This window comes from Heterocephalus glaber, unplaced genomic scaffold (genome assembly GCF_053883595.1).
Source record: "Heterocephalus glaber isolate CG9 unplaced genomic scaffold, H.glaber_assembly_v1.0 deba00001781, whole genome shotgun sequence".
Lineage (NCBI taxonomy): Eukaryota > Metazoa > Chordata > Mammalia > Rodentia > Bathyergidae > Heterocephalus > Heterocephalus glaber.
Genome location: NW_028258467.1, coordinates 4301992 through 4325415, shown reverse-complemented (window position 1 = coordinate 4325415; position 23424 = coordinate 4301992). Strand labels below are relative to the sequence as shown.

Genomic DNA, 23424 nt, shown 5'->3' with positions numbered 1-23424 from the left:
TCCCCAGTTGACTGTTTCCTTAGTTGTCATGAGAAGTAAAATCCCTTGTTTTCCTCTGATAATATAAACTGTTCTGAGTCACGCAAAAATTGAAATTATTTTTTCCTGCCACTAATAGCCCAGTTTTTTGTAACAGCTCATTCCTGACCCCAATGCTTCTTCATGAGGGAGAGCGCAAGATCCTGAGCTCGAAGTTGTCCCAAAACTTCCTTTCTTTTCCTTCTCTCAACTTGTCTAAGGAACAGAGTTCATGGTGCTATTACCAATGTTCTGTGGTCTGGGTGTTTCTACACCATAGGCCAACCCCCACCTTCACTTATAGTTGATGCAATCTATTACTGCCTGAGGAGACATCATAACTGCTATCAGGGCTGCTTTTACAAATCCAGAGCTGGGTACACTGAAAATGCCCATGACATTTTTGCTAAACAAATCATAGTTGCAGTTCCCAGAAGGAAATTACCATGAAGCTCCTTACCCATTTTATATACAGGTTCAGTTTCCTTATGCGCACTCTTGTTCAGCTCTTCTTGTTGTCCCTGGTATGTATTCCAAAATTCTTTATCCTGGGACATGCCCTCTGATTGAGACTCTGCTGGATTAAGCTTGAAACCTGGGGCCTCTGGTCTTTCTTCCAAGAGCAATGCTTCCTTTCCCAGCTCATGGACTGTAACCTAGAAATAATCCCCATCCTTGTTACCACAGACCTTACTTTGGTTGAGGGGTGTAGGCAGGAGGAAGAACAAGTATATATCCCAAACTGTAGGAAGTATGAGACCAAAAAAAGAAAAAAGGACTTAAAGGGATATTGGGCCCTGTGCTCTCTTTTTCAGGGTGGTCTGCTCTCAGAGCGTACTTTTTTTCCTACCTTTTGATGACCCAAACTCACTCTGCAGAGCATGTTTCTTTTCCTACTTTTAATAAATGTAAAACCTCGCTACCATTAAAAAACAAAGGAAGAAAGAGATATCGGATCATTGATATCCACAAAGAACTACCCACAAATCTGGGAAAATTCAGATAAAATTTAAAAAAACAAAACCCTGCTATACCCCCAATACAACCAGCCCCATCCGTCTTCATAGAGTTCAACCAGGCCACTAGCAGTGTTGGGCAAAAGTCACCTACTGAATTACATTGCTTTGTGCGACTTTTTCTCGATTTAAATCCTTAGTGGTTTTCTATTAAAAAAAAAAAATTAAGATACGTAATAAAAATTCTCCTGTCAGCCAGATTTTCCTATGGTCAGGAAAGGTTTTCACAGAGAATGGAAACAGAACAAACAAAAGGAACAGTGGTTCCAACCTACCTCCAAATAATTTTGACATCAAACATATGTCCTGCCCTGTATTCTTCGCGGTAGGCCTGAGCCCAGCAGGTGCTTGACACTTGCCCAAGAGCATACCCTAGCTCCCCACTCATCAGCAAAGCCAAAGACCAACCACCAAGATAGCAGAGAAGGATCATCTACTGCAGGCAGGACACTACCTTTCAGTGTTGTCTCACAGCTACTCTTAGGATTTTCCTTCTTTTCAAATCTGTTTCCATTTTTCCTTATCCCTTAGTCTTTCCCTAGTTAACTTCTCTTTCTTGCTCTCCTTTGGTCTCTAAGTTTTCTCCCTATTTTGGATTCCTACTCCCCCATTAATTTTACAGTGGACCCTCAAGTTACAACCGGCTTGCCATACGAATAACTTGGGTTAATTAGGTTAATGGAAGATTCATCTGCCTCTTGTTATCTATAGTGGGTTCCCAGGTAAACATGCAAAACCCAGCTGTATTCTTACAGCCAACTTGTTACAACTTGCCCTCAGGAACTGATGGAGTTCTTAAGTCAAGGGTCTGCTGTTATTTCTAAGAATTACGGTTCTGTCTCCTTACTCAAGATATCATTTCATTATGGTTCCAAAGAAAGCAAAATTCAACTTTTTCTCTGAAGCAAGAGAAGTCTCTGCCATGATATCTGGAATTGGTACACTGACTTTCCTTGTGTGCTTAAGGTTTCAAATCCCACCTTAACTGTCTTAAAGGAACAGAAATGACCTAATTCATCATTTCTCAAATAACTGCTCCCACCCCTATTATATCCACCTTCACCCTATTTCACTGAGGAATCTTTCTCTCACCCTATTCCTTGTTTGACCAGATTCTTTCTGCAAGTGTTCTACCAATGCCACAGCCTCCTCGATGCTTTGTGGATGGAGCTTCTGCATCTGGGTCTGTGTCTCCCTTGGCAGGATGGTCAGGAATTGTTCTAATACCAGAAGTTCCAAGATCTGCTCTTTTGAGTGGATCTCAGGTCTCAGCCACAGACGGCATAATTCCTGAAGTTGGCTAACAGCCTCACGGGGTCCAGCTGCTTTGTGATAATGGTAGTTATGGAAGTACCAGCAAGAGCTCTTGGGATCAAGACTGTCTGTGTGTGGAGATTTTGTACTTTGACTAGAGCCTTCTGGCACAGATTCCTTAGTCTCCCATAGAGCCCTGATCTGAGGGTCCAAATGCTCAGCCACCTTCAGATCGACCATCATCATTCTGCTCTAGCAACAGTTTTGCTCCTGGTGCCACCTTTGACAACTGAGACTCCAACTGGTCTGGTACAAAATAAAAGTATCTTCTTCCTAAGGGCAAGGTAGGAAAAAAGTTCATGTCAGCAAGAAATTTACATGAACCTACTACCTATTATTCATTATGAGCAAAAACTGAACAGAAAAAGTCTTGTCTTGCTTTGCCTTTAAAATCAACTGCCAGGCCTTTTTAAAAAATAGTACTCAAAGTTCAACACAGCTCAGAGAAAACAAAAGTCAACTGATGACTCTGCTTTTTTTTTTTAGCAACTCAGGAAAGGTTAGTAGTTGGGAAACTGGTACCTACTATAGCTGAAAGGAGTTTTGAGAATAACCAGACTTAATTTGTGTGCTTCCTATCCTATTTCTTCCATAAGGGAAGAATACAAGGAAATAAGACTAGGAGAACATTGTGAGTTTCTCTTAAATTTTAAGAGGTTACCGTTCTTTAAGAAGGGGTACAACTCTGCCTGTCTCCAAAGCACAACGTACAGAGTTCAATCCCTGATTGAAAAAAAAGGGCACGGGATTTAGCTCAGTGGCACTGAGCCTGTCTCACAAGCACAAGGTCCTGAATTCGATCCCCAGTACCAAAAAAAAAAAAAAAGGGTACAACTTCTATAAGGCTTCATTTACTTGTGAAGATAGAACCTTCTCTTCATGGAACATTTGATACTCTCCTTTCTCCTCTATGAAAAATGGCAGGAGAGCTGAGATGGTGAAACCAAAGTAGAAGGTAAATAATTAGGGAGAAAGTAGCCATGTTTTTCTCAAAAACCATCTCCTTACTAAGCAACTAGGGCTCATATTCTATGCAGATTTACACAAATTTTTTAATTTGTTTACCTGATCTAGAAAAAAATTCACAGCTTGTTTTTGTTTACATAAGGCCAAGTTTTATTTTTTTAAATGAAAGAGTGGGAAGTTTGGTGCTTTGGGTTTTGTTCCACCCTCCCACACCCCCCAACCCCACCCCAGCTGGGGATCAAAGGGCCTTTAACTCCCTCGGCAAACACTCCACTGCTGGGCTGCACACCCTGAGCGAAAGATGGTTAAAGTGATCTTTCTGCCTATTTTATATTTCTTCAAGGGTCTCTTAGACCTGTAATTGAGGCTAAGTAGAGCTTCGTGAGCCTCAGGGAACTGAGGTGAACTAAAATCTGCCCAAGATGACACGGATGTTTTTTAAAATGGTAGGATCCTTGTTGCCCTTTCTGCTCTGGAGGCACAGGAACTCTTTCTGTTTTTGCATCAATCTGTATTTCCTTTGTGTACGTGGTGCTGGACCCAGGCCTCACACGCCTGGCAAGCGTTCTACCACTGGGCTTCATTCCTACCCCAGAAGCTGCACCGATCCCTCCTGTCATGGCAACACTGGTCAGAGACGGAAAAAGTCAGTGAAGGCGGCAAGTTTCTCTGGATGCAGCGGTAAACGCTGCTGCAAGCCTCACGGTGGACATGGGACAGGCGAGCAGGGTCTGAGCGAGCGTCCGTCGTGGCCACGGGCTGAACTTTCGCAAATAGTACAGAGAATGGCTTCTGGAGCTAGATGAAGGCCTCGCTCCGGCCGGTCAAGCTTCAGACTTGGGAGAAAAACGCCTTTGTCTACGGAACAGGACTGCTTCCCGTGACCCGCCCGCCTCGCAGCGGCCACCTAAGAGAAGCAGCTTCTTGGTTACCTCAGACAGCTCGACTCCCACAAAGGCCGCTTCCTGTTTTCCCCGGCTCAACTGGGAGCCGCTGCCAGACCGGACGCCGATCTAACGAGCGCAGCTCTGAGCCCGCGCCAGTCTGAGCCGGGCCAGCGAGCGGAGCCCGAGGGTTGGTGGCACAAGGCCTAGAACCACCCCTCCACGGTCCGCCTCCATGAGACACCCACCTGCCGCTATTTCATCGCAGCCTGGGGCCAGCGAGAGTAGAGGAAGCGGAACGGGAAGCGGAAGTGATGAGTCCGGAGTCTTCGCGCGGCCCCGCCCCGCGCTCTGGTTGAGGAGCCAATGCGACTGCGTCACAGCCTTGCTTTCCCTTCCGGATGGGAACAGCCACCAGGTTAAGAGGCAGGAAAGAGTTAACACTACCGAGTCTGCGGGCTAGCCAGAGTATAGGAGGGCCCGGCACCGGGCGCAGCGCTTGGCGTCGCGGTCTCACGTCTCCTTCGTGTCTGCATCGCCCTGCCCGGGCCCTGCCCCCTGCCCCCTGCCCCCTGCCCCCTGCCCCCTGCCCCCTGCCCCCTGCCCCCTGCAATCTCTACGCCGTGTGCCTATTCTCGCAGTGCTCCAGGTGACTTAGTGAGGCTCATCGCAGCCTTCTCAAGAAAGAGGAGGCCGTTTTGTGCCTGGCAGGCCACTGCTAGATCAGAAAGGACGACCTCTGAGATTTTTGTGCGCTTTCTGGTTCGCGTGGTGCTTTCCTCACAATTTGTGTTTCCTGTGAGGTAGGTTTTAACTTGTGAAAGAGGTTCCATTTGTATTTCTCGACACAGAAATCGAACCCTGGGAAATGACTGGATCAGGGTCACACAAGTTACCAGTGGCACCTGCCAAACTGGAATGTAGGGCTCCTGTTATGGTTGCTGAAGATACCTGAGTGAGGAAGGCATTTCATAAATATATACTGAATCATATATATATATATATATATATATATATATATATATATATATATATATATGATTCTTAGCGTTTTGGGTTGTTGGTGACCTCCAAATGTTCTTAATATCAGACCATCCCAATCCAGGGAATATTCGTTAAATGTATTTTGTGCTTTTGTCCTCAAGTAATCTAAGACTGAAGCAATTTGATAACACAAGGTAGTAAAAAGTAGGAGATAAACTGAATCCTATGAGAATCCCAAGGAAATAAAAATTGATTTGGGTTGAAGAAATTATAAAGGTTCTTGACAGATTTTACCCACAGCAGGGTGTGGAGACACATGCCAGGCAGAAGGAAGAACAAGAGCATAGATTTGAAAGCTGGAAAGATGCAATGTAAGATCAGTAGTATATTTTTACTCATTTGGGCTACATTGAAAGAGCTTAACAGGTTAAAAAAAATCAGCTTGCCTGGACATTATCCTGGAGAAGACTGCATTTAAGAAAGTAACTCTGGGAGCACCATTTGAGGGTTCTGGGGGGAACTTCTTTCTAGGGCAGTTCTTAGGTAAGTTTAAGGTAAAAATGATAAGCCATTATACTACTTTTTTTTTGTACCAGGGATTGAACTGTGGACCTTGCCCTTGCAAAGCAGGCAGCAGGGCCTTATACCACTTTTGCTTTGGGATAGAAAGGTATTATGTTTCTCTTAGGCATAGATCTTGATCCTTTTTAAGTGAGAATAAATAGACAATGAGAATTTGAATCTGTATCAAAGAAGGTTCATTTCCTTAGAATCTTGGTCAGGTTGGTACTTAATGTTTTTAAGTGAGTATTGTTCCCAGTCTCTCAGAACAGTAATGCCTCTATCTTGAGATGCTCATCACCTGCTCTGTGCTGAGCTTATATATACTTAGAATTTATTAAATTGAATAAATGAATATCTTTCAGCAGTGCCAAGGTGCCCTTAGATGTCATTAGCAGGCTTGAATATAACACAGGGAGGAAGTTGTTCAAAGAGAGAAGAAAAGAAAGAGACCCTGTGGAAAGAAGAGGAAGCAAATCACAAATGATGAGTAGTGTGAGAGCCACTGATGATTTTTACTGTATGAAGTTTGGTGCCACAGTTCTTACCCTTTCTGTGGAGCCCACTAAAGTTGCCCAAGTCTTTCTTTTAGATTTCATCTCTCCCTGCTTGGGCACTATTTTAGAAATGATGAACATACAGCTATGAAACAATGAAAGCACATATACTGAGTTAATTCTGAGACACCCACAGAACTACCATAGAAGACTAAATGCTTTTGCTGGGTGAGTAACTAGAGTTAATGGTGCTGCTACTGGCAATAAGTGCTGTTTTTTCTTTTTCCATTTATAATAGTTACTACTTAGTAATTAACTTAGATATACCTGCCTCTTTGAGAAAGTTTCTTAGCCTATCACTGGCTCCACAGCCTACATACTGTATTACATTCTTTCATGATACTTTAGTGCTCCATAACTCAGTGCTTTGGCTGCATTTCTAGATGAGAGACTTGAGAGAATTCTATATATTATAGTTGGGGAATGAATGGGGCAGTCAGGCTCTGACCTACAGGAGAAGAATAACTGAGATACCAATCATTTTCCTCTTTCCTCTGACATATTTCTCTTTCTTCATAGCGCCTGGAATGGATAAAAGTGCCAGTTGTTTCTTCTCATGAAATTGTGTATCTGAAATGAAAACCATGAAATTAATCTAGAACAGTACATTTCTAAAGACCTGGAATGGCTCTGGGCAGCACCAAGGACCTGAAGGAAATATTTGAGGGTGCAAAACTACAGAAGAGTTTGCCAGCAAAAAGACTTAATGGGAAACAATTGAACAGAAACATGAGTAAAATAAATGAAGTTTTGAATTTTTTCAGGCAGTTCAGTCTTGGTTCAAATTAAGAAAAATCTACACTGAAGAGAAATCAAAGTCTCAAGTATGAAAGTACGTTATTTAGCATCTTGCTGTAAACTTAGGAAAATAAATGAAAGGACATATCTTTTTAACTGTGTTAAAATATTTGTAAAACTTTGAGGCTTATCTCTAAGGAACTGCCATGATTCTAAAATGTGATAATATCCCAAATATAGAATAGTAATAGTATCAGTGAAAGATAACCCTTGAGAATTTGTCAGATACACAAAAGGGAAAAGATATGAGAGTGGAAAAGTGCTACTAATAAATTATTTACATATTTACAGATTACTTTGGCAACATAAGAGACACTCAAGTTTAAAGCTCAGTCTTTAAGAATGCCATATTGGGGCTGGGGATTTAGCTCAGTGGTTTCGCCGCCTGCTGCGCAAGCGCAAGGACCCGAGTTCGATCCCTGGTACCAAAAAAAAAGAATGCCATATTGAATGCAATAAAAGTTGGATTTCATTCCTATGTGCAGCAGAACCTATTAATTCTCTTTCACCTTCACCTAAAGATTCTATACAACTGTTTCCAAGTTCCAGTTTTCCAGCTATTCTAGTGTCCAAGTCCTTGAGACTTAAGAGTCTATTCAAGTAGATGAATTGTCCCCAGTGAATGGTACATATTGAACAACAGGAGCACTATTTTCTTTTCTGGCAATGAGTTAAAAGCAAGTTATTTGGAAGGGGAGAAGCCACACTGAATTTCTGCTATACAGGGTTACTCTGTTACAGCTTTTGAGTTTTTCCACACTCCCTTTTCGCTAGCATCACTTTTTAAAAAATTCCACCTGGGTCTGTTCTTTTGGTCATTGGAGCAGCTATATTTGTCCATGGAAAAAAAGCAGTTGAGTTCTGAAAACTGATTTGCAATAGCAACATCCAGGCAGGACTTTGGCAGCAACAGCTGAGAACATAGGTTCTTTACCTCTAGACTAGCACTTGAATCATGAACTCATCCTTTTCAGTCCATTACCCTCCACTAAAAATGCCTGTGCCTTCTGGGGCTTTGCAGTAGCTTTTTATTAATTATTTTCCAATTCAGTAAGGCTTTTCTCTTTCTTTTTTTCTTGTTGGTTATTTGAAATCAAATTCAGTGTGAATAAGAGAGGGAAATATACAACACTGAATTTGGAGGAGAAAATGAAGGTTCTAAGTAGGATTGAACCTGGACGATCTCTTAAAAGTGTAATGGATGAATTTGGAATCAGTAAATCAACATTTTACGACATTAAAAAGAATAAGAAATTGGGCCGGGGATTTAGCTCAGTGGTTTCGCCACCTGATGCGCAAGTGCAAGGACCCGAGTTCGATCCCCAGTACCAAAAAAAAAAAAAAAAAAAAGGGAAAAAAGAATAAGAAATTGATTTTGGACTTTGTACTGAAGCAGGACATGCCATTAATAGGGGCTGAGAAGAGAAAGCGGACAACAGGAGCCAAATATGGAGATGTGGATGATGCAGTCTACATGCGGTACCAACAGAAACAGTCAGCTGGTATCTTTGTTAGAGGTGTGGAGCTTCAGGTTGCTGCAGAGAGATTTGCACAGTGTTTTGGGCAAACATACTTCAAAGCTAGCACTGGTTGGCTTTTTAGATTTCGAAATAGGCATGCAATTGGGAACCAAAAAGTATGTGTAGAAAAAGTCCTAAGTTCAGCTTCAAAAAACGTTGAACCATTTAGACAAAAACTGTCTATGATAATCAAAGAGGAAAAACTGCATCTAGCTCAGCTATACAGTGGGGATGAGACTGACCTCTTTTGGAAGTCAGTGCCTATAAACACTCAGGCAAAGAGAAAAGATATCTGCCTGCCAGGGAGGAAAATAAACAAAGAACAGTTATCTGCCCTTTTATGTGCAAATGCAGATGGAACTCATAAAATCAGTAATTATCAGCAAATTAAAGCTTCCAAAAAGTGTGAAAGAGGATACAAGTATGTTACCTGTGATATATAAACCTAGTAAAGACATTTGGTTCACCAGAGAATTGTTTTCAGAATGGTTCTTTCAAAACTTTGTTCCTGAGGTCCGGCATTTTCAACTTAATGTTCTAAGATTCCATGAAGAGGATGTCAGGGCATTATTACTTCTGGACAGTTCCCCAGCTCACCCTTCTGCTGAATCACTAAGTAATGAGGATGGTTGAATAAAATACATGTTCTTTCCTCATAACACTTCAACTTTGATTCAGCCAATGAATCAAGGTGTGATTTTGAGCTGCAAACGACTTTATGTTTAAACAACTTGAAGAGAGTCATAATTTTTGAAGAAAATGATGATGAACGAGATAAAGGAGAAAAAGGAGTTTCCAAGATTAAAATCTACAATATAAAAATTATAATTTTTAACTGGGGAAAAAGTTGGGATGAAGTAAAACAACAATAGCAAATGCATGGGAAAATCTTTTCAAAAAGGAACCTGATTATGATCTTCAATGCTTAGAAGATAGAGATTATAAAGAAATGGTTAAACAGAAATGATGAAGAAGAGGGTTGTCCCCCCAAATAATAGATGAGATTAGGAGCCAGGGATTTAGCTTAGTGGTTTCGCCACCTGCTGCGCAAGGGCAAAGACGGGAGTTCAATCCCCGGTACCAAAAAAAACCCCAAAAACAGGTGAGATTACAAAGGAAGTTGTCCAAAAAGGAAGAAGAGCTGACAAGCAGACTGCTGAATTTAAATTAGATGCTGTGAGAAAGAGTTTGGACTATCTTCTTGACTTTGTGGAAGCCACACCTGAGTTTCAAAGGTTCCATTTCACATTGAAAGAGATGCAACAATAGTCAACAAACAGTTCTAAAGTAGAATCCACTCAAGAATTGATAGTTTTTTGAAATCTAGGCCTCATAATATTAAAGATACCTTAAATATCCCTTCAACTTCTGGTTCTAGTAATTAGATTTTTTTTTTTTTGTACCGGGGATCAAACTTGGGTCCTTGCACTTGAGCGGCAGATGCCGGAATCAGTGAGCTAAATCCCCAGCCCCTCTAGTAAATTAGATTTTGTGTTTAAAGATTTCTGCAGTTATATGATATAGGAGGTAGGCCTACTGTGAGTTTTCATTGTTCTTACTGATATTTTGTACATTTTGATGATAAAATATAGTTTTAAAATAATAAATTTGTTTAAATGTATGAATACATCAGCTCATTTTTTTTTCTACTTAAGACAAAAGATCTGAATAATGAGGGTATAAGACAAGATTTGAATATTGAGGGATTATTGTCCCAGATACCAGATATCTAAGGTGGAATGACTGTAAGAAAAGAATGTTTAAATTCTACTGTGTAGTTCAGGAGTAGAGCACATGCTTAGCATGCATGGGAACCTAGATTGCATCCACAGCACACATCCATGCATACACACGCCCCTAATGTATTCACAGCATGAAAGAAGTTACGTGCTGATTAATTCTAGTTACCTTTAAGGAGAAAAGGATTTGATTTCCTTTTTGTGTGTATGGAGTGGGAACTGGGGATTGATTGAACCCGGGACTTTGCAATGAGCTACATGCCCAGCTCTTTTTAATTTTTTTTGAGACAGAATCTTGTTAGTTTGCCCAGGTTGGGCTTGAATTTACAATCTTCCTGCCTCAGCCTCCCAGAGTGGTGGGCTACAGGCATCCACCATGCCCAGATTTTTAGTTTTCAATTTAATGTTGTTAGACATTTTGGTTTGTTAATTGTTACTGCCTACTTAGTGCATGTTATCCTCTTGTCATGGAAGTAACATATGCTAATTATTGAAGATTATATAAAAACTCAATCCAATTGATTGATGATATAATCTCAGCCCTGTGATATATATATTTTTTAATTGGAAAATTGTGAATAAAATTTTAGACTTTGTATCTTAATGTACTGGGCCGGGGATTTAGCTCAGTGGTTCCGGTGCCTGCCTTGCAAGGGCAAGGTCCCAAGTTTGATCCCCGGTACCAAAAAAAAACCCACCAAAAACCACATACCTTAATGTACTTCATGCTTTGATATTAATAAGTCAATATCTGTTGAGTATATAGGATTGTACGTGTTTATCCTCATAACCTGGGGCCTTATGAATATAAGACAAACACTGCACCACTGAACCACACCACCAGGTAGTCTCCTTTTTAAATGTCTAAGGAAACAGGTTTACAGAGGTTAGGTGACTCGACACCATCACATAAACTAGTGAACAACATGAGATTTAAATTTAACACCAAAGTTCAGGGTTTTAACTACTATACTGTTTCTGAGAATTTCCCCAAAATGTCTAAAAAATCTTGTCACAAACCTCAAATTTGATTGCTTTGTAATTAATACTCTACCATGCAATATATTAGTTGAGTGAATCATTTCTCCTACTAAACAAGTATTTGCTCCTATTTTCAAAATAAATAATGTAAACATTTTTTGCAGGTAAGTTCAAACTACTACCTTCGAGATTATTAGAAATTAAACTTCTAGGTGGACAGTAGCACATGCCTATAGTCTGGCTACTTGGGTTTGGGGCCAGCTAGGCAACATAGCAGGACCTATCTCTTAAAAATTCAAAAACTAAACTACCAAGTCATAAAGTATAAACTTGAAAAACTTTTGATACACATTGTTAAACTGTTTTCACATTAAAACCCAGAGTTCGAAAGTACTTCTCCCAGTGCACTAATCCTAGCACTGAATACTGTTAGTCTATTTGGTTTTGCTAATTTTATAACCAAAAAATGGTATTTTTATGGCTTTTCATTTTAGTATAACATGTCAGGTGAACATTTAATTTGGTATTTGCAAATAAACTTTGATAGGAAAATTATTAGCTATTAATGTTCACTTTCTCATATAGTAAATTCTAGGATTTGTTTCTGAGAATTACATTGTTTCATTGGTCAATGCCAGGCAACTATAATATAAAAATACTGATAGTGTTGGTGTCTCCTCTTACACTAGTACCTTACATTTTAATTACTGGTTTTTTGGGGGGGTTTTTTGGTACCAGGGATCGAATTCTGGTCCTTGCGCTTTCGAGGCAGGTGGCAGAACCACTGAGCTAAATCCCTGGCCCCTTAATTCTGGTTTTAATACAAAGCAACTGCCCACTTACTCTCCATCCTCAGAAATGTACAAGCTGTTCTTACCTGTTTTTCTAAATCAGCATCCAAAATTAATCAAGCTTTCCCCAGATGCACATCAATTCCTTCTGGAAATTTATTAATAATTTTTTTGGGGTACTGGGGATTGAACACTCAGGACCTTGTGCTTGGGAGACAGGGACGGTGCCACTGAGCCAAATCCTTGGCCCTGATAATTTAAGTAAAAATAATTTGGTAAAATTTTACTTTTTTTCATTTGAGTTGTAAATGTACTTTCCTAATAATCATTTTTTTATTATTAGGTAGTTTTGTTCTTACTGTGAGATTGTTTTTATTAGTTATTATTGATAGTCTACCTTGAAAATTCAGTAGTTAGGGCTTTTATGTCTTAGTTTTATGACCTAGAATTTACAGAAAAAAAGTTAACATTTCCACTAGGTACTGTTTTTACATTCAATTTAGATCTGGTATGTGCTTCCTTGGTTCAGTCTGCAGTCTACTGGAAGCTGGGAGATCTGTAACATTCAACAGCTTGACTTTTTTTCTTTTAAATGTTTGTCCAGAATGACAGGGTAGTAATTATCTCTGAGCAGCTTTTTTCCTGCTCAGACTTTTCAAGCCAGAGGTAGAATGTGGAACAAGTTGAGGACACTGGTCAGCTCTAGTTCCTTCTAATTGGGGTCTTTGCATTATCATCTTTATACTTTTTCAATAGTTATGAGTTCCCAGGATGGATTATGGAGAATCAGTCACACTCATTTTCAGAAATAACTATATTCAGGGCTGGGGATTCAGCTCAGTGATTCTGCCGCCTCCTCGCAAGCGGAAGGTCCTGAGTTCGATAAGCTGTCTTAAGAGATTCAGACCCAAATAGTAAAAGAATAGAAACAGGGCCAGGGATTTAGCTCAGTGGTTTTGCCACCTACTGCACAAGCACAAGGACCTGAGTTCAATCCCCAGTACCAAAAAAAGAATAGAAACACCACCAGTGGATGCCTTGGGGCCAACACTAAAGTATACAGACTGACGATTTGAGGATTCTTGGGTAGCAGGACAAGTATCCAAAGGATTATTTGTGACCTCAACTGGGCTTTAAGATTTGGGGAGCATACATGCATGCTCTTGTGTGTATACATACCTTTCCCCAGGGGAAGCTGATAGGTTCTGTGGATGGTTGCCTTTGGGGTGTCTGGCAGAGAAGAGCAACAGACAGGTCAAGGCCAGATCATCAGTAACTCTGGTGGAACCTATGATTTTAGAATTGGCCTGGGCTGACAATATCCTAAAGTCTCTACCCCCTACATATCCTTCCTCATCTCCTGACATGAACTGGCTCTATCACCCTTGGTTGATGACTATACATGCCTGCAGTCTTGCCTTCCACTTGTCCCCTTCTCCAGTCCCTCCTGCTTAGGGCCCTTGTGGGATTCCTGCCAATTAAACACAATGGCAACAGTGTCAGTTTCTTCAGGTATGCCCTACTCTGGCTCTGGGGTCACTAGTCTCCCATGGAATGTGAGGAACAGGAGGGACATTTTTTGTTTTGTTTTGTTTTTTTGGTACCGGGATTGAACTTGCGTCCTTGCACTTGCGAGGCAGGCAGCCGAACCACTGAGCTAAATCCCCGTCCCTAGGAGGGACATTTTGAGGAATGCAGTTGTGACTCTGGTTTCCTTCTCCCTGCTGGAGTGGAGCCTGAAGAACCCTGCAACTGTGTGGTCACCCCAGGAGCTGGCAGCTGCCTGCAAACAGGCACCCAAGGCTCTGGTCGGGTGCAAGGAGGCCTCTATCAGCTATCCCAAGGGGTGGAGGGAAGGAGGGAGCCAAAACAGCACAGCAGCAGTCCTTCAGGACCCTAGTCCCTAGGCACAAGCTACAAGGAAACTGGCTGGCTTGTTTCAGCCATGCCTGAGAAAGGGCTGAAGTCTACTTCTAGAAGTCATTCCGGGAGCTGCTCTGAGAAACCTGGGCAACCCAATCTCCTGGTTACTGAGGCAGGCTACCTAAACTTAAACCCAGCCAGGAAGCTTCATCTTGGGAGAAAAACTGATATCCATGTTCTAGGAAGGGGCCTTCCTGCGTAGAGGGAAAGTAGGAACTGAGAACAGAGTTCCCTATCATATCCAAAACATACCCCTGGATTACAGAGAGATACTTCAGTTGTTCATTCTCCACCCTTTCTACCTGGAGAAATAACTAGCCTAGTCTCTCCATGGAGCGAGTTTGCATAGTGTGAGCCACCAGATTTCTGATTAAATGTTTTGAAGCATGCCAGGTATGTCCTAGTGATAAATTAATAAGAATTAACATTAGTGGTTTTGCCGCCTGCTGCGCAAGCGCAAGGACCCGAGTTCGATCCCCAGTACCAAAAAAAAAAAGATAATTAACATTAACGCACTTATCTGAATATTTTTCTGGTCTGAATACTTTCTATATAAGTGTCACATATGCTCTTGTATGTAAAGTATTTTGTGTGACATCATCTCATACAAGGGTGAGAACAGCCATGCATGTGAAATTTGCTAGAAGCATGGAGCTACATTGGGGATTGGGCCAAGGGTCCCCCTGGAAAGCCTTTTTAGTCCCTAGAGAAAATACCTGGGGGGCATCCTCATTGTTCTACCTTCAGATTCCACGCGGGGCAACACCAGCTGGACCACATGACAAGATCTGCATGGGTAGTGACGTTAGACAGGAGCTGTGATAAGATTAACTGGATAAACTGCTTCACATTTCCTCCAATTCATGGCATCAACAGCCACATCAGGCCTCCTCTGTTCCTGCTTCGCAATCCCTATACTACTACTGTTCTCTTGTGAACAAGGTGAATAAGAAAAAGGAAGAAATGAGAAATAGATTTTAAAAAATTGGCTCAGAAAAAAATCACACTAAACTGAGGCAGGAGATAAAGATAAAAAAGAAAACAGGACATAGGATTGTTTCCATCACTTAAAATTTGCTAATGGATAGTTCCATTATCTTCTCTCAAAGAACAGCCAGATACCTTCTTCCAGGGCCATATCCTGAGATGGCATCAGATTTCCACTCCTAGTGTATCTCCTAGAAGCTCTACTTCCTTCTCATAGATACAAAAAAAACCCTGTTCTGACTCCTTATTCTAAAATATAATTCTTTCCCCTAATAATTTTGCCTTCCCCTTTATCTCCCCACCATTAATGATCAATGACTGTTATATGAAGACCATCTTAGCTTCTTTTCTGCAAACCAGGTACAAGACCAAAATATCGTTTTTGAAAAGCCTGATCTGCCTCAGCTACCTCATAAGAATGTAAACTTTCTAAACAAAGAAATAAAAAACAGTTTTACTGCTGTACAACACAGTAGGAAAGAACAACTTTCAGAGACTTTATGACATCACTTCAGGCAATCATTCAGCTTGACTCTTGATTAACATGTACGAGGTCTAGCCTAGAGCCCATCAAACCCACAAACCACCTCAGCCTACCTGCGACCACCTTTGTCAACTTTCTTGACCAACCCAGAAGTCCACAAAGAGCAGTTATTCTGAGACACAGACAAATCAACACAGGGGATTAAGAAAAAGATCCATATACTTTGTTTCTTGAAGATATTTATTACCATCCAAACATTTTCAACATGGACAGACATAATCCCTAATTTCCCTAGGATCCACATTTTCAGTGTTTTCTAAGGAATCCATCTTTCATGGAACCCTCCACCTGGGAACAAGACTTAGCTCTGTGTATTTTTTTTGGATACTGAAGAAAGCCGCAATCTGTCCAAAGGGTAAACTAATCACATACTGATGTCAACTGCCAATTTCTAGACTCACCTTCAAGTTCCTCCTAAAATTTCTCTTAGCTCTCCATTTCCTTTTTGTCTGAGGTCACACATCATGTGGTTTGCCAATGGGCACTCCTGCCAGACCACTGAGGGTTGTTATAGTGGCTAACCCGGATGCCCATGGATTCCCAGCCAGAGAGAGGCAACTTAGAATCAGTCTTATTGACCTCCAGGGTGGTTTCTCAGGAAATCTGGCCCCTTTTTTTGGTCTCAAGAGCCCTAGGAGCCTAAATGCTCTTGTAGTCCCAAGTGAGGAAAGAGTAAAAGATCATGTAAATTTCCAAATTTGTTGGGATAAACATTACACAGTAAGGCACCCAAACTACATGTTGGTTAAATGTACCAAGAAAGTGGATATACCTTGAGACAAGATGAAGTAAATAAGTGTCCCTGGGCAGGTCACCTCAAACCTTACTACTGCAAACTGGACTCTTTAGTTTTACAACAATCCTTTGCTGCTTTGCTGCATTACCCTCAAAATGAATCCTATTTCCTCTTGGAAAACAAAGAGGTCAGATGGGCAAGGAATGCCAGCTCTTTACAACCCTCTATATGCCACCTAATCTGGAGCAAAGAGAAATCCCATTATTTTTAACCGGTGTGAGTTCTCTGATGACTCACAAGGCGGGAACTCCGAGAGAAGCTTTCTCCACATTCAGAACATTTATACGGTCTCTCTCCAGTATGGGTTCTGAGGTGACGAATCCGATTAGAGCTGTGAGAGAAACTGTCTCCACACTCATGACAAGTATATGGTTTTTCTCCTGTGTGAATTCTCTGGTGCCTGATTAAGTTAGATCTATGAGAGAAGTTTTCTCCACAAAGGGTACATTTATACGGCTTCTCTCCTGTGTGTGTTCTCTGATGTCTGGTGAGGTGCATGCCTTGCCGGAAGCTTTTCCCACAAGTCAAACATTCAAAGAGTTTCTTTTCTGCTCTGTGAGTTCCTTGGTTTGTAAGAAAGGGGGTACCATCACTCATGGCCTCCCCATTGTCAGAGAAGGGATCATGTCTCTCTCTCTCATGGGTTCTTTCATGAATGACAAGGTGAGAACTCCGAGAGAAACTTTTCCCACACTCAGCACATTTATAGGGCCTCTCTCCTGTGTGGATCCTCTGGTGCCGAAGAAGATTGGAGCTGTGAGCAAAGATCTCCCCACACTCAGAGCACTTGTAGGGCTTCTCCCCAGTGTGTGTCCTCTGGTGCCTATGGAGGTTGGAGTTGCAAGAGAAGCTTTTTCCACAAACATTGCACTGATAGGGCTTCTCACCTGTGTGGGTGCGCTGATGGCGAGTCAGATGGGTATTTTGACTGAAGCATTTCCCACATTCTAGGCATTTATGGGCCTCCTCTCCCATATGTGCTCTATGTAGTGAGAGAAAATGTGGATGTCCACTAAAGATTTCACTGCACTCCACACCCATACACAGCCTTTCTGCTGCATGTATTCTCTGATGCCTAATTAGGTTTGAGTTGTTAGAGAAATTTTTGCCACACAAGGGACATAAATGGAGTTTTTTTGTCAGCAGTTCCTTTGGTGGCCCCAGTTCTCTGCAACTTGTGGCTCCTGCTAAGGACTGCTCCATTCCATCCTCTGGAGGAGGTTCCCAATGCCCTTCTGCCCTGTCATGAGGACATCCCTGCTCAGGACTCCAGGGTACCTCCCCTCTGGCCTGGCCAGGGAGCAGCATCTGAGGGTGAGTGTTCTCAGGGGAAACAGACTGGATATTTCCTTCTTGGTTCTCAAATTTCTCTTCTCCTGGTAGAGAAAAAAAACAAACATCTACATTATTTCTACACTGGAAGAGATGATAACCCCATAAGCCTGCTATGCCAATCAGGTCAGAGGCCCCCAAAGGGCTAGCTCTACCTCAGTTTCCTATTCTCTTCCTAGGTATAAAACACCCCGAAGAGGCATCTGAACAAAGGGTAGGTCTACTGCTCAAGGAATCAAGAGCCCAGGAGGTGGGTGTGGTGGTTCAACCTTCCAACTTGGGAGGCTGAGGTAGGAGGATAGCTGAAGTTTCAGGCCAGCCTGTACTACAGTACATAGTGAGACACTGCCAGAAATTTTTAAAAAAAGAAGAAAGAAAAAAGAAAGAAAGAAAGAAAGAAAGAAAGAAAGAAAGAAAGAAAAGGAAAGGAAAGAAAACAGGAGAGAAAAAGAAAGAAAAGGCTCAGAGAAGTGTGGGATTCCTTTCTTGGCCTCAACAAACCTCTCAAATGAGGCCCCTGGCTGATGCCCTTCAGGAATGGATGAGATGTAACAGGGCTGAGACCAGGACAGGCCAAGTGAGCCCAAGAGTGAGCACTTCCTCAAAGTTTGCATCCTGGGTTGCTCAGTTGCCTCTCTGGGATGAAGTGTTCAATGGAGATACAAGAAGCAGTGTGCCACCACAGGTACACTGGCCCTACACTCAAATCCTTAAAAGCCTTGTGCTTAATATGGGACACCTTGCTGAGCAGCTACTTATCTTCATTCCTTACCTGGAGCTGGGCTTCTGGGGCTCATGGCCTCCTTACAACTCTGGACACTGGGATCCCATGGCTTCCCTCCTTGTTCCACCTGGGTGGTTAGGAGCTCCTGACTGGGAATGTGAGGCTCTGCTCACAATGAAAGAAACAGATTGCTGTATTAACGCTCTCCTCTACCAGGCAGAAGAAACAAAGATGGTCTTGATTCCCTACCCTTAGCAGATAAGACACAGAATGCTCTGATAAGTCTGGCAACAACTATTGGGAATATGTATTAAACTATTCCCAGTGGTTACCTCTAGAAAACAAAATTGGAGGAGGGAGACTATTGGTTGGGGTTTAAAAAAAAAATTTTCAAAATATTTAGTATTTTTTTTGCAATAAGAATGAATACTTTTGTACTTAAAACAAGAAGCATATGATTAGAATTGTCAGTTCCTTGATGAATTAGTTTAATATAATAAAAGAGCCTTGACTCTTACATACAAATATAAAATAGAGCTAAATTTGACTACTAACTCTAGAGCGAGGAAACATCAATGGACAATTAGAAAAGGACCTTGGAATCTTCAAGGACCTCGAGCTTAAATCTCAAATATGCCATTTCTATGCTATGCTAGAAAGAAAAAAACCTCACTCTACCTCCAGCAGAGATGCAAACATACATTCAGTTCTAACAAACTGTAGTCTGATCTTTTCCTCCTAGTTAGCACTCGCATTGTTCAACTTTGCACAACTCAACAGCGGAAAAGCAATGGAAAACCTAGAGTGGTCCCAATAAAGGAAAACAAAAATAACAGTAACCCTTTTATAGAATGAGTTCATAGCTGTGATTCTCTTTACACAAACCTGATGGATGAAAACAAAGTGGTGTGATTTTCTATTGCTGTTTGTTAACATAGCTAATCATAATGTACACAGTCTTAAGACTTCCCATTTTTTTTTTTTTGGTACTGGGGATCGAACTTGGGACCTTGCACTTTCGAGGCAGGCACCGGAACCACTGAGCTAAATCCCCAGCCCCCCCATTTAAAAAATGATATTTTTCATATATACAAGGGTACTATATAATAAATACCTATATACGCTCCACCTAAATCCAGTATTAGTCATATTTCATAGGCACCATTTTTAATCTCCGCACAGACATATCATAATTTACACATTAGTCAGCCTATTTTGGGTATATACATTGTTTCCAAATAGGCACATAATCTATATTTCCAAATATGCTCCCTCAATTTCTATAGTATATGAGAATAAAATGGTATGTTAATGCCAATTGCTCCTGAAATTTTTGTCTTTGAGAAAGAGCCTAGAAATACTATTGGAGCACAGGAAACAAGAATAAGCCTCTCACAATTGCAAGGAATTAAGAACTTAGAGGTACTCCTCAGCATCCTGGAACACTGAATATGTATAGACCAGGTGGGTCACTGGATTTGATTTGTGCTGTCCTTGGAAATCCATTATGGTTCTGACAGCTGGGGTCCAATAGAGGGCTGCCTGTAAGTATGTCAACGTGCCACTTGGCAGATGTTTAACTGACCCTAGTATGGGAATTTTATGTAGGAGGCTTGACAAAACTCAAGTCTGGGAGGTAAATATCCAAGAGACAGAATCCTTGTCATAAATACTGCAATCATCAACTCTAGAAAAGAAGTCTTACCCAGTGAGTCCACATTCTCATAACTCTCTTGGATCGTGTCCCTGGAGAGGGTTCTTTTACTGGGATCCTGATGCCCCCACTCCTCCTGGGAGATGTACATTGCCACATCCTCTAAACTCTCAGGTAACTGAAATAGCAAAAAATGTCCTTTAGCCCCAGATGCACCAAGAACAATTCAAGCAGAGTCGCAGGAGAAAGAAGCAAAAGCCCAGGGGTACCAAGGACATATATCTTGGGAAGAAATGAACCCAGGCCTACATATGATGGATGGAGACCAATGGGGGGGGGGCATTAGGTTGGGGGAAAGGATCCTCCAAGTGGCAGAAATGCCCCAGCCCATCCCAAAAGGAAGACTCAAGGGGAGGAAGGAGTGTGCTGGCAGGGGGAGATAATGGGTGGGACCTTCCACATCACCTGGGACCCAGTCATCTCCTTGTCTTCCATATTCCCTTCAGGAGGAAAGAGAGAAAGCCAGGGAGCAGATAACGCTGAAGGTGACAGAAATCATAATGAGAATGGCATTCCCAAATCTTGGTAACCAATAAATTATTATAACACAGTATACATTCCCCCAAAACCCCGTTTCTGCTTTTAAGATTGATACTAAACCAAAACCAGTAACAGGCAGAATAAAGTAATATCCAAAATGATGGGGTCAGAGTAAAGGAATGAGAGCAGTCTTCCACGGGGGTTAGTAGCACTCCAAATCCCTCATCATTCATCTAGCTCTAAATCTTCTTTTCGGCATACTAACAGATTTCTTCTACTAAGAGTTTCTCCTCCTTCCTTGCATCCCTTAGCAGAACCCACACCACTTGTAGGTCTTTCAGGCCACATCTGAGAACTTCAGCTTGAGGAATATCTTTTCTTTGGCAGAGGTGCTGTATCCTGCTTAGGTCAGGGCAACCCGAAAGCCCCTCCTCCCTCCCACCTGCCCAGATAACTGTTCCTCACCCCTGTCCTTTACAGCCTGGGGGTCCCTTTGGGGGCTGGGGCCTAGCAGCTCCTGCAGCCTGGGGCCAGGGCTTCGCTCAGTCTCCACGGGCTCCAGCTTGAAGCTCGGTGACTCTCCTGCTGTTTCCAGAGGCAAAGGCTCCTCCAAAAGCACTTCTGTTCCCCGCCCTTGGTTTGTGACCTGAGGACCAACCCACATCACTCATCATCACAATGGGGCCAACAGAAAGGGAAATTAGTATAGGATTCTAAGGGGAAGCCTTCCACAGAGAACCACAAAAGATCCTTTTGAGCAAGAGAAAGATGGTTTACACTAAAGGATTTTTTGGTCCTGTCTGCTGTCAGTTAAAATGGGGGAGAATGGGTAAGGAGGAAAAGGGTGGGTCCACTCCCATGCACACACCTTCCCCCACACACTCTTTTAATCCACCTTACTTTTGTTGTCCCTCATCTTTTGCAGATGCTTCTATTCGCTTCTATTCCTCACTACTGAATAAATTAAACTTTGGTGCCCCAAGAGGGCCAGTGACCGTAGAGCCTCAGTGCCAAATTGTTTTTCAAAATTTAACCGAGATCTAGCTCCGCAGATGAGACCACACTGTTGACCTTAACATAACAAGAACAGGTATCAAGCATAATTAAAAACCAGTCGAATTATCAAAGCTTTACATGCTGTTCTTCTTCTAATCCTCAAAATAGCCCCAGAAAGTATTTTATCATCCTCGTTGTACCAGTGGGAAAACTGAGGCCCAAAGAGAACAAATAACTTGTCCAAAGTCAAGAAGCTAGTAAGCAGTGGTGTAATCATTTGAACTCTGGCGACTTAACTCCAGGGTTAACAATAACTATCGCTGGGCCGGGACTTTAGCTCAGTGGTTTCGCCGCCTGCTGCGCAAGCGCAAGGACCCGAGTTCGATCCCCGGTAACAAAAAAAACCCCAACAACACACAAAACAAAAAAACCCAGTAACTATCGCTGAAGCACTGCCTCTATGTGGAAACGGGGCACTCAGTATTCAATGCTCACTACTTAATATGGGGAAAATCTGGAGTGCGAATATTCCACATTAAACCATTAAAAAGCCCTCTTCCACATGTAAGGTCTACTCAATGCAACCAAGTCAATTCTACTGGAGAACTTGGCCAGCGTGATGTCCCAAACCTCCGGACCACACAGCGACAACATAGCTCTTTCTCTCGCCCACCTGTTGCCTCAGCCTCCCAAGCTCTCTCTGCATATCCTCCACAAGGGTCACTGCTTCTTCGCCGCTCTCCGGATGCAATTCCTGCACCCTGCTCTGGATCTCTTGGGGCAGGATCGTCAAGAACTGCTCCAGCACCAGCAGCTCCAGGATCTGCTCTTTGGTGCGCATCTCAGGCCGTAGCCACCCATGGCAAAGCTCCTGGAGCCGGCAAAGGGCCTCCCGGGGGCCAGCGGCCTCTTGGAAGCGGAACCTTCTGAAGCGCAGATGGGAGGCCTCGGGGCTGGGCCCAGGGTCAGGCGGGGGCAGCTCCTGGCTCCAGGCGCAGTCCTCCTCCAGTTTCACTATGAGGAGCCCTTCCCGTTCCTGAGATCCCGGGAACGACGCCATCGCCGTACCCTAGAGTGCCTTGGCCCGGAAAGCAGCGGCGCCCGGGACCTGTGCAAGGTTGGGCGGCTTCAGCAGAAGCCAAGTGGTCCAGAGTTCCAAATCCTGGCGGAAGACCCCAGCTCAGAGGCTTGGCTTCAGTCAGCCCCCACTGCCGCCGGTTACCTCCGGGTATGGGACCCACGCAAGACTCGGCTCTCAACTTCCACGCCGGAAGTTTTAGCGCACGGGTTAGGCGTCACGATCCAACGGCGCCTGCGCGAGACTGACTTCCGGGTCATGTTTCGCGTACTCTCGTGCCCATTGGGTCAGGTCTCGCCACAGAGTCACCTCCGACGGACAAAAAGGAAGTTTTCCTGCGGAGGCGGGATAACGCACAAGCCAATTGGGGCCGAAAGGCTGGGGTTCGGGGGGAATCCTGCGACCTCCTGGGGGATGGGGCACCTGTGTGGAAAAGGCAGAGGAAGGAGCAGGTATAGACTGGTGTACGACCTGAGTCAGATTTCCCCAGAAAAGTTAGTCAAAATGAGCCGCGCTTGATCCATAGTCAAGCTTCGTCAGAGTGACGGAGCGGGGACCCAAAACTCTGAATTGTTAACAAGCTCTCCCGAAAAATTCTTTCCCGAAGCAGTCTTTAGCCGCTTGGGAAACTCGGGTCAGGCAAGGGAGGGTCGTACCACCTCAGCAGCTTTAAGAGGGGAGACTGCCGGGTGTTGTAGTGATGGCACGACCCGGGTACTGC

At 42.8% G+C, this 23424-nt stretch overlaps 2 protein-coding genes and 1 long non-coding RNA gene across 10 annotated transcripts in view; 1 reads left to right on the top strand and 2 right to left on the bottom strand.

Moving 5' to 3' along the window:
* Nucleotides 1-4490, bottom strand: part of Znf75a (zinc finger protein 75A) — a 60566-nt gene extending 56076 nt beyond the window's left edge. For 3 of the 6 annotated variants that reach the window (XR_015447960.1, XM_013065549.3, XM_013065548.3), the window contains exons 1-3: nt 3905-4490; nt 2127-2621; nt 479-674 (exon numbers count right to left, since the gene is read on the bottom strand). Coding sequence is in view for 5 of the 6 variants with exons in the window: in XM_013065549.3 (XP_012921003.1) it covers nt 479-674; nt 2127-2534 (604 nt within the window). In the remaining variant the exon portion in view is untranslated. The remainder of the gene's footprint in view (nt 1-478; nt 675-2126; nt 2622-3904) is intronic. The other 3 variants (XM_087202985.1, XM_087202987.1, XM_087202986.1) reach the window with 3 other exon arrangements.
* Nucleotides 4491-4587: 97 nt separating this feature from the next.
* On the top strand, nt 4588-8478 carry LOC101702996 (uncharacterized). Its single transcript, XR_206092.3, has 2 exons — nt 4588-5001; nt 6820-8478. It is a non-coding gene; the product is annotated as an uncharacterized LOC101702996 (long non-coding RNA).
* A 7266-nt stretch (nt 8479-15744) lies between these two features.
* Nucleotides 15745-22924, bottom strand: Znf263 (zinc finger protein 263). 3 transcript variants are annotated; one of them, XM_004864734.3, is made up of 6 exons: nt 22299-22924; nt 21095-21275; nt 20555-20628; nt 20141-20267; nt 18484-18600; nt 15745-17755 (listed from the first exon to the last, which is right to left on the bottom strand). In XM_004864734.3, exons 1-6 carry the CDS (start codon nt 22683-22685, stop codon nt 16587-16589), a joined length of 2055 nt encoding a protein of 684 aa, XP_004864791.2. In that variant the 5' UTR covers nt 22686-22924; the 3' UTR covers nt 15745-16586. The 3 variants fall into 3 exon arrangements, with proteins under 3 accessions (XP_004864791.2, XP_087059106.1, XP_087059107.1); XM_087202980.1 differs by having other exon boundaries at nt 15745-17752; XM_087202981.1 differs by lacking the exons at nt 20555-20628; nt 21095-21275.
* Between the last annotated feature and the right edge of the window lie 500 nt (nt 22925-23424).